Below are 18,207 nucleotides of genomic sequence, written 5' to 3'. Positions count from 1 at the left end.
GTTTCAGGTGGGGTGGGGGGGGGGCGGGGGGCTCCCTACAGGAAAGCAAAAACCCCTGAGGGCACAATAGGACCCCTTTTTAATTATATCTTTCAATGACAGTGGGAATAATGATCCAACAACGATCAATAACTTCAACAAATACCCATGTTCTGTGACTTTCAGAATGAAACAGGAGTTTGCAAAGTCAAAGACGAAAACTGCAAACTTGATATTCCGTTTGCTGCGGACGCGGAGAAGTGTGTGACGCTGAAGGGACAGCTGGTTCATAGTGCCAGTCGGGACAATTTCGTGTTCAGAAAGACCGGACTAATCTGTGCCGAAGAAGCAGAGGGTGAGTACGAACTGGAAATACGTGCAGTATACTGTTGTTCCCATTTACAAACATTTGATGGTGCGGCCACGGGAGGTAGAAATAAAGAAAGCAGGTTATGCTAACACACACATACACAGCAGGGACAGCCATCAACAGGAAGTGGTGGAAGGAGTATTCAGATTGTCTTTACTTTCGATCCACAAGGTCTCACCAAAGTATGGCAAGAGTAGAGCTTCCAGAAATTGCACATGTGATTCAAAATGGCAGACTTCCTGTTGGGTTTACAATATGCTTTTCTTCTGACCTCACTGTGGCCCTGATCCTTTTCCGTAGAACGCGTACCTTTCAATGCCTTCTCTCAGGGTTAAACACCGAAGCCAAATATTTTTAAACTGCATGGTAAGCTGAACACCTATTTATTTATGAGGAAACTTCCCTTTCCTTTTGCCATGCCTTGTTTGCATTCTGTGTTCATGTGTCAAACACTTGCTGATATGATCTTTGAATGAACACCAGTGTGTGACAGGTGAGTATCGGATCACCTGTGGGGCAGTTTGATAAGATCAACATGAAACCTCACAACAAATTGCTTTTTTGTTTTTAATAAAGAGACTTTTCTTTTGCTCATTTCTAATAGAAGAAGAGTAAAGTGTCCAGAGATTGCACATGTGATTCAAAATGGCAGACTTCCTGTTGGGTTTACAATATGACGCCAACAGGCTTTTTTGTGTGTCTCACCGTGCTGCATATACCTGTGAAGTTTCAGACTTGTAGGTGTAATTGAAACGATGAACTGCCTTTAAGCAACTTTGTAGAAGCGGCTTTAGAGCCTTTTTGCTTCCACCCAATCACAAGACCCCTGAAATATACCTTCTCCCACCAGTCCTGACAATCCTGCCAAAACAATCAGCTGTGGCAGCACGTTTACGCCCCAAAAACTCATAAGGATTTCAATAGGTCCTTCCCTCTGACTTTATCGGGTCCTAATGATAATAATAATACGCTATCATCAGTTATTGTTATGTTATTATTACATAAATCAGTTATTGGGCTTTTCTTTTATCAACTTGGATTTGTTAGACAATGTTTTCAACTTGAATTGCCTGAATTTATTTGCAAAGTGGGCTCATTAACTCATGAGAACAGGGTGATGTATGTTTACATGTGGTCTTGTGCTTGACTTATGTTTAAGTACAATATCAGACAAGCACAAGTTTCATGTGTGGGTCATATGACATTATCCTTTTGAATTAGCTGAGGGCCAATTTAAAATAGCCTGCAGGCCGCATTTGGCCCCCGGGCCGTAGTTTGGACACCCCTGACTTAAAGGAAAGAACTTAGGGATTTTAGCCTTTGCTGACCATTTACATGCACACAAACCTTTGTGGTTTACATTACAGGAAAGGGGGAAACCCAAAAAATCATAATAGGGTCCTCTGAAAATCAACCTTTGAACGTCTCTGTAAAATAAGACTGTCATATGCTTTAGCACTTTTGCTCAGTCAGAAGATGTCCAATAAATAACCTGAGTTAAATGTTTTTGATTGCAGGGGACTTTACGGTGGCAATGGTTGTAATGCTGTTCATCCTCGGCATTGTAATCACTATGATTCTAATCTTCATCTTCAAGGTGAAAGCCTGGACGGTGAAGATCCCCGAGATACCTCCTTTTCTGGTAAGAGAAAATGCGAGAAAAAAAAAGAAGTTATTATTACTTTGTGCAATTTTGAGGGTCGGGTGGATGTGGATCACATAACAAATGTTTTGAGGAACTAAAGCTGATGATTATTTTGATATATAATGCTATGTTTTCTGTAATCCAAAATGAAATGAATTAGATTCAAAAGAAAAGTGTATTTAATGCTTTAATGTTCAAAAAGCTCTTTATGTTTCTCATACTGCCTGCACCTCTTTTCACCCTCTGTCTGAAACCAGAGCCCAGTCTGCTCTGATTGGTTAGCTGGCCGACTCCGTTGTGATTGGTCAACCGCTTTGAGATGTCCCGCCCCTTAGCCTATCACGTACAGTGTGTTGGAGAGTGTAGTGGTGTCACTTTTAGAGAAGTAAACAAAGGAGTCCAATGGAGGCATTTTGAAAGGTTATCCTTTGCAGACCATTGACGTGCACTAAAACTGATACAACACACTAGATGAAAGGGAAAACCCCAAAATCATGAGAAGGCCTCTCTAGATATTTTAATGCTACAGCACACAAGTTGTATTTGAAAGACTTAATTGAATTGTGAAGAGTCCGATCATCCCAGAAAATCACCCATGATAGTATATCAGTCAAAATAACTGCAATTAATTCTTTTATGCTAAACATTAAGCGCTAAATCTGACCCGCCCCTGCTTTATATTGTGCTGTAGTTGTTTCTTAAACCCTTTTTCTGACCTTGTCTTCCTGTCACACAGAAACCGGGGTGGAACCCCACAAACAAAGTCCTGGCGTACGCTACTGTGTCGCCCGTAGACACCATTGATGTGAATCTGCGCTACAACATGTGCAACCAACCTTCTGTCAGCTCCGAGGAGGATTTGACGGAGGAAGGCGATTGCTCTTGCGTTCTGCAGGTGGAGGAAGAGGAGCATGACAGGAGAGACAACGGGAGAGACAATTTGCCGCCTTCTTCTGAGAATTACTCGGATGGAAGACTTCTGGAGGAATCCAGTGGAGATGAGGATGATTCTGCAGATGACTTGGTGAAAACGGAGATTGTTTCTATTGACGTGGAGGAGAAGGAGGACGAGGATGATATGGGGGGTACAGTTTACATGAAGAGGTGAAAACAAACCAAAAAGACAACTTTATTTTGCATTAAAAGTCTTTTACTCGTAGTTTTCACCTCCCTATACTTTGCATGACAAACAAGTGCGCTCATGGAGGTGGTGCCTTCTCTCAAGAAGGGACAGTCCTGTTAAACATCTACCAATGTTTAAGGAGATCTCTGGTTTGCCTTGTGGCTATTTTGAAGGAAAAATGCTAATAGTGCTACATGAAATCTCACTGCTGCAACACAAACAGGATTACATATTTCAGCCTGTTTCTTCCAGTCCTCTGAACACCTCTGACCCTCATCCTCGCTCAGCTCCTCTGGCGTTTTATCAGCTGCAGAATCTTACTTTGAAACACTACGTGGATTTTTACCGCAATGGAGCAACCCCCAAAAGAAGTATATTATTATATTATATCGGCTAAAACTGATACCAATTGTGCCGCTGTTGTTCATGAAGTGAAGGGCTCCATTCGTGTTTTATATTTATGGGTTCGGTTCTTTCTTCAATCAAGTGGTATGTAGATATGTAAATAGTTTTTTAGCTTATTTGCCCGGGTCTGGAGGAAGATGTGTGATCAAATGTAATCTCTTTTAAGAAATATTGTCCCACATATATCAAGAGAGGGACTACTTCTTTGTCAGAAAGTAGTTCCAATGGTAACGGCAAAGGTCAGCATTGTCAGTAAAAAACAACCTGGAACTTATTTATATTTTTAAAAGCAATTTAACTTGGAGCGCAATAAAAAAAAACTACCTACTAAGTTAAATGGGAATTAAAAAAACGTGTTTACTGGTCTCACTGTGTTCAGGGAGCACGTAACACACTGTGGACCTTCCGCTCTTGGCAACAGATTGAGGCGTTAAAAATACCTCTGTGCCACACCTGGAAATGCAACTGCACTTATCGCTGTCTGACCTGTAGAACTGGCTTTGATGTGACGTGATGTGTGGGAGTTTTTCTTTTGTTTGCATCAAGAGGACAATGTTTTTGTTGAAGTGCTTCAGGGCTGCTCATATTTTTTATAGCTGTGATAAATTCTGTTCTGTGTAAAAGTGCTTTTTAAACGGTTGTTTTAAATGCTACGGCAGAAGATAAGGGCCACATGTGAAAACGTTTTCCTTTTTCTTCTAAGCATTTTGCAATTTTTGTGAGTTTTGAGGAAAAAACAATCGGGAGTTCTGAAAAGAAAATCTCCACCGAGATTTCTCAGATTAAATAACTTCTTTTCTCAGAATTCTGACTTTAATTTCAGAATTTCTTCCAGAATCCTGAAATTTCAGTCAGAATTCCCAGCTTTTCCTGAAAATTTCCTGAAAATGAAACACTTTTCCTCTGAATTCTGGGATCGAACAGATTTTTTTTTCTCAGATTTCCCAAAATAAAATTCACTTTTCTTCTGACCTCACTGTGGCCCTAATCCTTTTCCGTAGAACGCGTACCTTTCAATGCCTTCTCTCAGGGTTAAACACCGAAGCCAAATATTTTATGTTCATGTGTCAAACACTTGCTGATATGATCTTTGAATGAATACCAGTGTGTGACAGGTGAGTCTCGGATCACCTGTGGGGCAGTTTGATAAGATCAACATGAAACCTCACAACAAATTGCTTTTTTGTTTTTAATAAAGAGACATAAACAATATTGATATCTTCTTTTGCTCATTTCTAATATAAGAAGTGGTGGGCATTAAAATACATCTTGATGATGTGGCGTTTTGAGAGACTGATACGACTCCTAGATATAAATATGAAGCTGTATCTGTACTGTTAGCACAAGGACTGGAAACAGAGCTAGACCTGCCTGACAACACCTCTGAAGCTCAGTTTTAACATGTTGTTACTTCATGAAAAATACAACAAATTATTATTAGCAGTTCGACTGTTTTTGGTATCTTTAAGAGGCAGGAAATATTATTTATAGCGTCCTCAGTTTTTGTCTAATTGATCCATTTCTTTGCACCTTTTCGTCTGCAGGTGGTTTTTCTTGCATTATTTTTGGAGCATCTTAAAGAAAATCCCTTTATAAACAAGGTGCATGGAAAAGTCCAAATGTCAGCAACACTTATGGAACAGCCAAACTGCAATTGTCTTACAATACACGAAGCACGAAAGACACATAAGATTCAACGCTAATGTGTGGTCCATCAAGGATAACCCCACCCACCCTCTCCACCTGCAGCTGGACAGACAGCGGAGCTCCTTCTCCAACAGACTGCTTCAGCTCCGCTGTCACAAGGACAGGTGAACATTCCTGCCCACTGCAATAACTCTGTACAATAATTCCCCTCTGGCTGGCAGACAACTCACTGCTCCATAGCCTCTCTGTACACTGGACTTAACACACTTAACATTGTACATTTACACTATATTATTATTGCCTTTTTGTACATTTGTATATTTCATTTTTACTTTATTTAGTTCTAATTATTTGTATTTGTTTTGCTTCTCTTTGTATTTCGCTGCTGCAACAAATAAAGTACTTCTGATTCTGATTAGAGGAGCCAGGCTTACTGTATACACGTGTTTCCAGTGTTTGTGCTAAGCTAAGTTAGCATAAGGCTGCTTCAGTACAGATATGCGTGGTTTCAATCTTCTCATTTAACACCTGCAATAAAAGCCTTTTCCACAAAAATATCCAAAGCAAGATTACTAATATGATCACACAAACAAAATCCAATCTTGACACAACTTTTTAATAATCCTCCTTCCACTCAGCACCTAGCATTTAGAAATCCTGAAAACCTGAGCTGGTTCACTGTCAATTAATTCATTTTCTCCTCCACTAAAGTAGCAGGAGAGGATATTTGAGCCTCGGCTCCCCATCAGTCATCCAACTCGTTTATCTCCTCCACTGAAGTGAAGAGCAGCGTGTCCACAGACGGCGCCTCAAGAAAAGTCAGTGTGGGCAGAGTTTGTCTCTCAGAGCTTCAGGCCTTGAACGTTGGCTCTCAGGCTCAACATCTGCTTCTCCTGCCGCACTTTCTCATCCTTGAACGCCACCTTGTTGGCTTTCTTCTCCACTCTCCGCTCCTAATCAAACACGAAGAAGAAGTAGAATTAAGAAGACAGATTGCAATAATGTTGATGCCGTTATTTTGGTAAATATTGGAATGCAAGTTGTTCAAGATGAGAGCAAAATCAATCTACATTTATCTGACTACTGCTTTGTTTTGCAACGGGATAAGACTGTCATTTTATATTTGATTATTGTAGACATCCCATGAAAACAACAACCCAAAAACCCCACGACTATCTTTAGTTTTTATCAAACAAACAAGAGGGAATATTGCATTAGTTTGGAACTACTTTCAGCGGCGGACTAATCCATATTTCGTGCTGAAGTGAGTATTCGTGGCAGCAGGACGGTGTGTGTGAGACAAGATAAACATGGGTGTGCATCAGATGTACCACAAAGTTGCTCACTGATGAGTTCAGAGACTGGAGGCATTAAGGAAGATGTTTGAGTCTGATCAAAGGAAAACACTAACAGGTTATTAAAGGGCTTCTGCTTTGAATAATAGAGTTTAAAAAGACTGAAAGCCTTTAAAATGTCCCCATATGTGATTTAAAAACAAGTTGCTTGACCGTGCAAAGTCTGAGGACATGTCCTTAAAGCTTGGATGATTTTTACAAATCTCCTCTAGTGTCATCTCTCTCTCTGTCACCTTGCGTTCATCCTTGATGGCCATCTTCCTCTGCCTCCTCTCCTCTTTGCTCTCCTCCTTGCTGCGTTGCTGAGTGGAAACTCGAGGCAGGTCCGAGTCGTTGATCCTACACATGCGCTCCGCCTGCTTGGCGGTCAGACCTTTGGAAGGAAGGACGTCCAGAGGGATCCCCGTCTTCTGGGAGACTCGGATCGGTTTCGTCTGAGGACACAAGGAAGGAAAAAAAAACTGCTTAGATGCTAAACGTTTTGCTGATCGCTGTGACGCGAGAACAACCTGCACTGCAGTCAGAGTTCATGTATGTTTAATGAATAAAACAGTAATCAATCACAGAAAAGGTCTGAGCAATTCACCCTCTTTGTTCTCCACAAACCGACTTGAGACATGTGAGCTAAACACCCTTTTACCACACCCACGTCACAACTGCTGGAATTGATTAGCAATTTGAATAAAACATGGTGTAGACAAATAAAGATAACAAGTAATGGAAAAGCATTTTGCCTCCTACACATCCACATGTTCTTTATAGTGTAAATATTTGTGTCAGATCCTCTCCTCTCATGTTTTCATATCAGACCGATGTTTAAAAGCTTCATTGGGTCCAGTTAGATTTGAAGTTGTGTTTGAGAGCTTCTGTTTTCCAAGGAGAACAAAATAAAAGGCTCCACAATAGTTCGACCAGATTGACAATAAGACACAAAGAGTGGAATAAAAATAGAGATACATCAGCAAGAGTTCAGTGTGTGTTAACTGTGACGCCCCCTGCATTGCTCTTCCCTTGTGTGTGTGTGTGTGTGTGTGTGTGTGTGTGTGTGTGTGTGTGTGTGTGTGTGTGTGTGTGTGTGTGTGTGTGTGTGTGTTTAATGATCTTCTTTTCAGTTGGCAGCGCTGATTGGGGGCAACTGTTTGACCGGCCCGACCCAGTGTGTCGCCCGGTCTGTCCGCCTGGTTGACGTCTTTTGGGGGAGCAGCTACCCTTCACGCTTTCGTTTGTTACTCGCACTACACCATACTCACACACCCACACCTACACTGCTGATAACACTGACACACACACACCTCATTTTGGTAGCTTGTTTGGTTGAGACTAACAAAAGGGAATTAAAAAGGCAACATTTTGCTCAAGCCACTATATTTATGTAAGGGTTTACATACGACAGCTTGACTCTGCCTTCTACTGTATTTGTTTACACTATCGACATACACAGGAGGTAAAAATGACACAAAATATAGGTTCTTCTCACCTTTTTTGGTTCCTGGATGACTTTGGGTCTGTTGTATATGTTGGAATATGTGCCTGGAGAAAATAAACAGCATAATAAGACAGGATATCTACAGAAAACATTCATTCACGGTTAGTGTCTTACTCTTCTCACAATGAAACAGAGGATTAAACTCCTGTAACGAAGTCCTTCATACAGATAAACTATGTGCTTGCATCACATCTGTTAAAATTTAATGTAGACAACAACATCCCATCCTATTTTTAAATTGTTGAACTATCAGAATTACGACTGCATGAGAAGAAAGAGTACAGTATTTTCTTTACAAATTCATCAAACTCTGCAAATCATTTACTTCATTTATCGTTCCTTAAGACCATTCAAGTGTTGAACCTTTAACACCAGTAGTTCTTACTGGTTGTGGTTTTATTTCCGTTCAACCATTGACAGAATGAGCGTCAGTGCGTTGTAAAGATAAGATTTAAACCTTTGACTTCCAAATCAAACACTGTCAGTATGAGTAAATACATGAGAACACACCTTATCTATTGTTGTTCAAATGCTACAATATGGAGTTATCATGGTTGAACTTAATGAACTTATCATTAACTTTTCTGGGGTGTCAATAAATCCTTTATAAAGAAACATGCTTTAAAAAGGGGTCAAATGAAGCCCATTAGTATGTTTATCCCGTACGTAGTGTCTCTCCTGGGACATGTCTCCCTGCTTTAATGATCAGAAAGCTCTTTATTTGTCTCATACTGCCTGTGCTGCAGCAGTCCCAGTCTGCTCTGATTGGTTAGCTGGCCGGCTCTGTTGTGATTGGTCAACACAATAGAGCTGTCCCGCCTCTTAGCCTATCACGGACAATGTGTTGGAGCGCTAGCCAATAGAAGCGTTTGTGTTACATGGTGATGTCATTATGTTACAGAAGTAAACAAACAAAGAAACTCCCTCTGGACGGAACACATGGATTTTGGCCTTTTGCAGACCATTTACATGCACTAAAACCTATAACACACTACAGGAGAAGGAAAACCCCTAAAAACTAAATATGGCCTCTAGATTTTGTATGATTGAGCTCAGTTGTTGTAAACTTGTATCGTGACATTATGATGTAATCACACCAATCCTTGATGGATGTTTGTCTCGAGATAAAAGCTGCAGTACTTTTGACATTTTGCTTTGTTGTTCTTGTTCTGCTTTGAGTTAGAACAGTGGTTCTTAAACTTTTTGTCTGACGACCCCACAAAAAAAACTGGAGAGGTTTGGTGACCCCACTTTCCCAAAAGTGTGTAAGTGTGACGTCACGTTTCCGTAGCAACCGATTTTTTGTTCCAATCCAAACAAATTAACAATGTATGACGATTATTTTATGGAAAAGGAACGATTTTGTGTGAATTAATTTACGAGTTTGCGTCTCCAATGATTTGAGTGATAGTCATACATTTTGAAAGAAACAGCAATGCCATCTGCAGTTTGGTTGTTTGGGGGCGGGCTGTAAATCGCGTTGCCAGGACAACGTTATGCATTGCAAACCCATGGTAACGACTGTCAATCAAGCAAAAACAAATAGGCAATGTGTAAGAAAAGGCCTGGGCGGCAACAATTTATTAACGCAAACAAGAACTGGAACAAACAAAGCAATGAAACAAATGTCCAAATCAAACGGGAGTCAAGAGTCAACAGAGAGTGTGTATGATTGGAACGATCTCACTTCCTCTTATACGGACGCCATGTCAATGAGAAGGATGGGCCTGCTTCCGCGAGCATAGCAGGTCAATTCGGGGATCGATGCTGCTCACAGCAACACGAAGATTCTCCTCCATGCTGTTGAGACGACATCTGTATTTGTTCTTTATGTAGGCCAGGGACGAAAATGTCTTTTCGCACAGATAGGTTGATCCAAACGGCGTGAGGATGTCCATGGCAGCCTTGGACAACCCGGGGTATTCCTGCACAACTGACAGCCAGAATTCATCTAGAGTTTTTGAGGCAAACGACGCCTGCAATGTGTGGTCGCTGGACAGCTCAATCAGCGCATCCTCGAGCTCAGATGGCAGGTTGTTTGAGGAGCAGTTGGTGAATGGTTGTCGTACCCAGTCAAAAGGCTCTACATTCTCCGTGAGGAAATACTTATTGAATTTGTCGAGGAGACTACGAAGATGACAGGTTATTGACTCTTTCAATGAATTGGCATTCATGTCACTCTCCAAAAAGTCGTGCAGCTCCGAGAACATTTCAAAGTCCCCACTCTCTGCACGGGCTGCCCAACGCTGCAATTTTTTTGTGAAAGCATTCACTTTGTCTGAGAGGGTCAGGATGTTTGTGCTGGGGCCTTGTAGTGACAGGTTGAGACTATTTAATTTGTCAAATATGCACGCCAGGTATGCAAGACGTGATAACCATCTCGAGTCAGTGAGATGGTCTGCAAGAGGGGAATGCACGTCTGAGAGGAAGGTGCGCACCTCGCTTCGCAACTCGAACAGGCGTGTAAGAACTTTGCCCCGTGAAAGCCACCTTACCTCTGAATGAAAAAGAAGGGATTCATGTGCAGACCCCATTTCCTGGCAGAGAAGGGCGAAGAGTCGTGAATTTAAAGGGCGCGATTTGATCGAATTCACTATTTGGATTGCTGTTTGAAGAACATTGTTAAGCTCGGGTTCAAGTGTCTTGGATGCCAGGGCCTCCCTATGGATAATGCAGTGTGTGAACTTGACATGTGGTGCAACGCTAAGGACCTTGGCTTTCAGCCCTTTGTGTTTTCCCATCATAGCCCCGGCACCGTCAGTGCATATGCTTATGCATTTATCCCAATCCAGGCCTGTCTCCTCCATCCAACCATTAAGACAGTTAAAAATGTCTCCACCAGTACATCTTCCTTCCATCGGAGAGCAGCACAGCATGTCCTCATGCAGTTTCCCGTCATGACTGTAGCGAATGAAAACCATTAAATGGGCTACATTAGTCAAGTCAGTAGACTCGTCTAACTGCAAAGAAAACCGGCTGTTTTTCACTCTCTCGATGAGCTGGCATTTCATATCATTAGCGATGTCGTTAATGCGTTTGGACATGGTATCATTGGAGAGGGGAATCTGTTTAAGCACACTTGCGATCTTTTCACCATGCATTGCTGTGGTCATCGCAATTGCTGCAGGAAGGATGAGGCTTTCAGCAATTGTGTGTGGCTTTTGTGCTTTGGCTACAAGGTGGGCCACTTTGTATGACGCTGCCAAGGCTTTGGTGGGCACAGTAGCTTGGCTATGCACAACGGTCTTTTGCCCATGCAGCGCAGCTTCTTTTCGTAAAAAAAATGTCATGGGTTTCTGAGCATCATCTGGATGTCGGCTTTCGAGATGTCGTCTCATTTTTGTGGGCTTTAAACTTTCATGTGCCAGAACATCGCCGCAAATAACACACTGTGGGTGGTCGAGCTCATGTTTTACCTGGCACGTGAATCCATATTTAAGAAATTCTTTCAGGTATCGGCGACGCCTCGTTGGTGGGTCTTTTTTATTCTCACCACCGGCCAAACTTGTCCCATCTGAGGATCGCGGAGGAGTAGGTGCACAACTGGAGGTAGATGGCACTTCTGAGCTCAAATCATTGTTTTTTAGCAGCCACCTGTCCATTTTTGATGAAAGTTATAACTAGGCTAGTGGCTAAAAAAGTGGCTAGTATCACAAACGTGGCGAGTTAACTATGACGTATTGTAAAAAAACCGGGAAGAAATTGAGTTTGAACAGTGGGCGCAGATTGTTACATTGTTTCTATCATAGGACCAATAAACGATTCGAAACGCCATTTAAAGCTGGGCAACTTTTTTTTTCTCTCTCTCTCTCCCTCTTAACAGCGTGTAGGAATGAGAAAAAGGCAGATTTTCATTGTATTGACATTTTATTTTTCGTTGTTTCACCAGGTGTTATAACAGCTAATTTCCGACTGAAGTAACAAATAATTTTGCGACCCCACGGAAGTTTTTGCCGACCCCGTTTGGGGTCGCGACCCCTAGTTTAAGAATCACTGAGTTAGAAGACTATTGGGGTTTAGTTCAGGCTGCACGTTTCTGCGATCCCTGAAGAAAGAGTCCTATCATTTAAATGTATGACAGGAAAACGTCAGACTGAACTCACTGATGATGCTTTCACAGTCCCACTTCTCTTCCGGGGCTTTGATGACAAGAGTTTCCATCTCTTCCTCTTCATCAGAATCGTCTTCATCCTCCTCTCTCAGGGCAGGAAGTTCTTTGGGACCCAAGTCGTCAGGTCTCAAGTGCCTGAGCAAACAAAACACTTAGTTAGTCAATCGAGTTTGCCACCAAGTTTGGCTGTAGTTCCTTTATAGCCGAACATTAGCCGCCTTTAGCTTAGCGGTGGTGACGTGAAGTCAATGTCCCCATGCACCACTCTATAAAGTCTCTTTGAATCTGATAGAGCAACATATACTGGCAGAGAAAACACCTTTCTGATGCAGAATCCATCGTCGATCATATCCTTTTAATAATAGACTCAGTATCTGTACTCACTCTTTCCCTCTCTGTATGAAATAGTCTTTGATGACTTCCTCCAGGCGAGCGCTGTCCGGCTGGATGAAGCCCTCCAGCTCGGCGTTGTCCAGCGCTCCGATCTCATCGTCATCGAACTGCTCGTAAAACTGAAACCACAAAAACACAGACTTTTAAACAAGAGTGTGAAACAGATTCAAGACCCCGGCGTGTGCAGTTATACAGTACGACACCAGCATCGAAGTTGATAGGTTAAAAGCGTCTCTCGTTGCTTCCCCTTCTTTTACCTGGTGTCTGAACGGTCTGTCATCATTTGTTGTGTTCTTAATTTAATATATCCGTCTGTGCCGTTGGTTTACATTTAATTTAAAAGGGAGAGGGGGGGAAGGAGAGAGAATAGAAAATATTTGTAATTATTATTGTTGTTATTATTATACTAAAGGGTAATTATGGAAATAAGTGAATGGCAGTATAAGTGAAATCAGGAGGTTTGTATGAATATGAAGTTGATATACAGTCTTAAATAAATATCATTTATCTTTATTTAATTTATTTTTATTCTTTATGTTTGTCCACTGGGAAAAATAGACTGCAAGAAAAAGGAAAGTTTGCAAATGCTAGGAAGTGTTTTGTCTCATTTGTGTGTTTTTGTGTGAGTAAAAGCCACCTTCTCGAAGCGGTCGTCCAGCAGGGTGAGCTGTTCGTTCCTCCTCATCACCGACGAGGTCATCGAGTATTCTGTGAAGCGACTCTTCGTCTCTTCATCCATGAAAAGGAACTCTTTAGCGCGACCCGCCGCGTCCTCCTCACCGGAAAACCCCCCCTCTGAGTCAAAGTCGCCTTCCTCGTCTGTGTCCTCCCACTCATCACCATCATCATCATCATCTTCCTCATCTCCACCTCTGTCAAAGGATACACAGCATTTAAAAATCAAAGACGCCAGACAATTTAAGTCTTTAAATCAAAGCTTTTTCAATTATTTGGGATTTGAAATGGCGAAGGTAAAATGTGTAGAATACTTGATTTCTATTTTATGTCTTACTCTACTTCCATTGCTCCACACATGACGTTTGCTTTCATGATGAAGTCGTCGTCCAGCAGGTTGTCGGGGTCTTCGTAGTCGAAGTCTTCGTCCAGAGCGGCCACGATGTCGGGGTCCATGTCCAGCCGCGGCCCTGAGGGAAACACAAACAACAATTTAGAAAATGTTAAGACTTTTTTAAGGATTTGCCATGAACTCTGGATAAGACGACTGGCGAATAAAGCTTATGAAGTAGTTATTGTCATTTTGAAGCCGAGGATGTTTACCTGAGATTGGAGCGGCTTTGTTCAGAAGTCCCACCTCCTCTTCGAACTCTGAGGCGAACACCGACGAGGGGAGGTTCAGGGTAGCAGCCTGAAAAAAATAAACAGGAAACGGGTTCGAATTTGTGTTACTTTGCATAAAGACTCCTACAGGTAACAACAGCTTCCGTCAGATCAGCTGCAGAAGAGAATATTAAACTGCAATACGAGTCAACTTACAGGCAGGACAATGACCTCCTCCTCCTCCTCCTTATCATCTTCCTCCTCATCCTTGAGAGGAGTCTTTCTTCTGTTAGTGTGTGATGCGCCGGCAGCCACCAGCTCAAAGGGGGTGGATGGCTCCTTCAGGTGCTGCAGGTAGTTGTAGTTATCGTCAAAGAAAACGCCGAACTCCCTCTGCTCCTCCAGCCTCTTCTCTACTTCGACCTGAGGAACAGCAGAAGCAAAGCCATTTATATTTCCTTCATTTTGTATTTCAGCTTAATTCTTCTGTGTGTAAACATATGAGTTTATATTCTGAACAAAGTGCAGCCGTTTCCTAAAATAAGCATATAAATAAACATTTTATATAAAGCCTATAGTTAGAGCTGGTTTCAGATTATTCCCCATGTTTGTCCTCCTACATTTTATGGTATATCATTTCATTTTTATATCATATTTTAGCATTTGATCTGTTTTATTTTATACTATCTTGTCTTTTCATTATTTTCCTGTAATTGTATTTATCTTCTAGCACTGTCATTCATGTTTGTTAATCTTTAAATCCCACTGAGACAAACGTGTTTCATATATATAAATAAACTTTGATTTGAAAAGACATTTCCAAAATCATGAAATGAGAAAATCCAACAACTGAATATTGATATTATTTTAGGGTGGACTGTTTACAATGACATGAATATATATATACAATTCAAAAAGCTAATGAACCCCTGAGGTAAATCTTCCTTTGTATTTAAGAGTTTTGAACAGAGATGAGTATTATATTTAATAAACGGAAACACAGGTAGTGTACCTTGCCGGTCTGCAGCAGGACGTGCTGTGGGGCTTTTTCATCTGCAGCCAGCGGGTCCCTCTGACTCCTGTGGACGAGGTGGAAGGTCACCGCCTTTTTCTTCTCGATGAACGACTTCTTCTTTCGATGAGGCTGGCAGAGACACATAGAGGAGTGATAAGTGATAACGGCTAGCGTAAATATAACAGGAGAGTCTTAAATCTGGAGGACATTCTCAGCAGGTATACTCTTTCCACCAAACGTTATTTAGTATTTCCCCTCCTAGATATCACTAACTGAGGATGCTGCTGTTAAATGATCCGACACTGATTTGACCTGTTCACATTGTTGTCAAAATAGCAGTCACTTTATACAATTTTCATGCAGAAATGTCTGTTTTCCAGACCCTTCAATAGCCTCTCTTTCTTTGTTTTATAGAAAATGTATCTAAATATATCAGGCTTTCACAAAACAAGACATTTTAACTGGACTTATAGAAACTGGGGTGGACATTTGTACTACTTTCTGAGATTTGAAAAAGCAAAACAATAATCGATTCAGGGAAAATAATCGAGATGCTGCAATAAAGGTGTGGATGTACCTGCCAAACAGACACTGAATCACACACCGGCTCAAGTAAAGCTGAGGTCAGATGATAAGTTTTCTTTTGCATATTATGATCTTATTGAATATGATGTATTGCTATATATTAAACTAACACACTGTATTAAAATAAGTTAACATTAGACAACCTTAATAGTGAAGGTACTTTAAATATTCCTTTTCTGTTTAGTTTTTTTAACAACTAAGAAGTCTCTTCGGTATATTCAGTGGCAGTTAAATCAGATCATTAACCAAGTTCCCTTCCCTTGAAACACCTAAGTTACCAGAACAACAACAACAGCCAGATGGGGATAATTCAACTCTAATAAAGGCTAGACTTTTCTAAATGTTATTATGTAACTACAATACGATCAAATATTTAGTTGACGACGATATTTTCCATCATTAAAGTACATTTTCTCATGGGTACACCCCACACACGGATGGGTGACGTTAGCTGCAGTTAGCCTACAGATTAGCTTAGGTTAGAAAACCCTAGCTTACCATTGTGAAACGGAGTCTCTGCGGATTTCCTTTGGTTTAGAGATGATCAAATCTCAAACTAAAGGTGGCTGTTATTACAAATAACAGTTTAAATCCAGAGAGCTTGGTTGTTGTTGTTGTTTATCCACGCTGTCTTCTCTTTACCATGCTGCTTCTGCTACCATTACTGGAAAGAACCATTGCGGAGAACAACGGGGGGTTTGAAAACGATTTAACATTAAATTAATATAGAGTCCAGGATCAATTATTCTTTATGTTTTATGATTGATCTGAATTGGAAATTGTGTAATTGTTTGTTTGTATTTATACTTTAATTTATTTCATGAGAGCGACAGTGTAGAGCGAGTTTGTATTCGCACTACACCGTTTATTGTTGGTATAGTCCACAGTCTTTCTCTCTTATTAACTGGTGGTTAAAACGCCTGTTTAAGAGCGCACTACCGCCATCTGCTGGACTTACAAAAAACATTAGGAAAATAAATAAATACAACCAGTTGTGAAGTATTTATATACTTTATTAAATTAGGAATAGTACTGATAAAATACTAGGAAAAAAATCAACAAAATTCCTGAATTTAAAACCTTACTTATGTGAAATGTATCAGCAACATTTTCTGAGTCTAATATATGATTGCTCTTTCTGAATTAATATTACAGGTTTATTTATGTGTATGATGCATTGTATTGCTGTAGATATATAGATAGAGTTATATATTAAAACGATGTTAGGCTCCCAATAACAACGCTTATTCAAAAATACAAATTCACATCAGGTAAATCTCATCCTCATCTAGGATTGGTTATTTAATTTAGTATAGTCATTAATTGTAAAGTACATGTAGTGTAGACCTATATTTGTATACGTTACATGCATGAACTTTTGTCTTCATTGTTGTCATTCCATTTAATGCCCTGGAATCCTTATGTGGTGAAGTTATTCAGTTAGAAATATTTTGCAACCTGCAGAGTAAGAGTTTCAATGCTTGCTTTGTTTGGGTTCCTGCCCATGTAGTGAAGGTGTGGAGGCCAATGAAGGTGTGGATGTACCTGCCAAACACACACTGAATCACATACTGGCTCCAATAAGTAAAACTGAAGTCAAATTATAAGTCATGAAAAGAAAACTTTTACAAACATAATATGATCTTATTGAATATGATGCCTTTCTGTAGATTAACGACCAAACTGTATATAAAGAGGTTCACATAAGGCAGAGGTGTAACGTAACTAAATATATTTACTCAAGTACTGTACTTAAGTACAATTTGGAGATACTTGTACTTTACTTGAGTATTTCAATGTGTTTGCTTCTTTGTACTTTAACTCCACTACATGTATTTAACACCTTTAGTTACTTTACAGATCTGGATTAATGATGGTAAATATAATCAGCCCTTAAATCAGACTGCAGTTCACCTGGAGTAAATCCAGCAGCTACCCTGCAGTATACAAAGCCATTCAAACTAGCTGCACCTTTACCAGCTCTGAGAACACTTTAATGATCAATAATTATAAAACATATTATTCTGAAATGGACCAATCAGACAATGACTACTTTTACCACAGCAGGGCCTAGGAGGTGAACTGGGACCTCTCCAAGTAGCAGTCCACTTTCCATATTTCATGTCTGTTTGGGGACTTGAACAGGCAACCCTACGATTCCCAGTCCAAGCCCCTACTGACTGAGCCACTGCTGGACAAAGTCAGGGTGTTGCAGTTCCCTCTAAGATGGAAATATTAATCATATTTCATGGGTCTCCATTCATCATGTTCTGAAACTCCTTAAAAGGAGTAACAGGTAATGGATGCACCTCACTGAAGGTGCAACCAAGAGAGGCTCACTATGGCGGTTGATAATGAAATATAGATGCTAGAAAATAAAATGCAAATCCTTTTATTCGTCTCTGTAAAATCTGAATGGGTGCTGGTGTTGTTTTGTTAAGAATGTTGATGTAACTGGAAAAACTGGAAACATTTCACAACATGATGTTAGCGTGAGGTTTGGAAAAAACCCAGAGTGAAGTTGTGATGTTGGATGGAGAATATGTTTCTCAGTAGTGCATTCATAATCTTAACAATTAAACATTACTCAGACACTATCCAACAGTGACGTGTCAAAATATCCTGCAGGGTTTTTAACGCGTCACCTCCAAGTATTAACAGAGAACATATTAACTTCACATAAAGCCTTCATCGTATTTTGATTAAAGTTCAATTATAAGTTCTTTATTAAGCATCATTTGTAGGTATTTGTACTTTACTTAAAGTGTGTACTACTAAAAATTCTGAGTACTATGGATTGGGACCGATTAAAGCA

The 18,207-nt window shown here is 40.5% G+C and overlaps 2 protein-coding genes and 1 non-coding gene across 5 annotated transcripts in view; 1 reads left to right on the top strand and 2 right to left on the bottom strand.

Moving 5' to 3' along the window:
- ifngr1 (interferon gamma receptor 1) overlaps positions 1-4,734 on the top strand; it is a 10,900-nt gene extending 6,166 nt beyond the window's left edge. For all 3 annotated transcript variants that reach the window (XM_063883154.1, XM_063883152.1, XM_063883155.1), the window contains exons 5-7: positions 166-334; positions 1,867-1,991; positions 2,731-4,734. In XM_063883154.1, coding sequence (XP_063739224.1) covers positions 166-334; positions 1,867-1,991; positions 2,731-3,102 — 666 coding nt within the window. In that variant the 3' untranslated portion in view covers positions 3,103-4,734. The remainder of the gene's footprint in view (positions 1-165; positions 335-1,866; positions 1,992-2,730) is intronic.
- Positions 4,735-5,766: 1,032 nt separating this feature from the next.
- On the bottom strand, positions 5,767-16,077 carry ltv1 (LTV1 ribosome biogenesis factor). Its single transcript, XM_063883151.1, has 11 exons — positions 15,891-16,077; positions 14,805-14,936; positions 14,009-14,215; positions 13,793-13,880; positions 13,527-13,659; positions 13,152-13,386; positions 12,506-12,633; positions 12,114-12,256; positions 8,002-8,054; positions 6,758-6,958; positions 5,767-6,122 (listed from the first exon to the last, which is right to left on the bottom strand). The coding sequence occupies exons 1-11, from the start codon at positions 15,891-15,893 to the stop codon at positions 6,012-6,014; spliced, it is 1,434 nt and encodes a 477-aa protein (XP_063739221.1). The 5' UTR covers positions 15,894-16,077; the 3' UTR covers positions 5,767-6,011.
- A 1,504-nt stretch (positions 16,078-17,581) lies between these two features.
- LOC134865362 (U8 small nucleolar RNA) lies at positions 17,582-17,712 on the bottom strand. The gene has a single exon (XR_010165953.1). It is a non-coding gene; the product is annotated as a U8 small nucleolar RNA (small nucleolar RNA).
- Between the last annotated feature and the right edge of the window lie 495 nt (positions 17,713-18,207).

The sequence above is a fragment of the Eleginops maclovinus genome, chromosome 5, assembly GCF_036324505.1.
Source record: "Eleginops maclovinus isolate JMC-PN-2008 ecotype Puerto Natales chromosome 5, JC_Emac_rtc_rv5, whole genome shotgun sequence".
NCBI classification, from domain to species: domain Eukaryota; kingdom Metazoa; phylum Chordata; class Actinopteri; order Perciformes; family Eleginopidae; genus Eleginops; species Eleginops maclovinus.
Note: the sequence above shows the minus strand (reverse complement) of the source record. Positions and strands in the feature narration are given on the sequence as shown.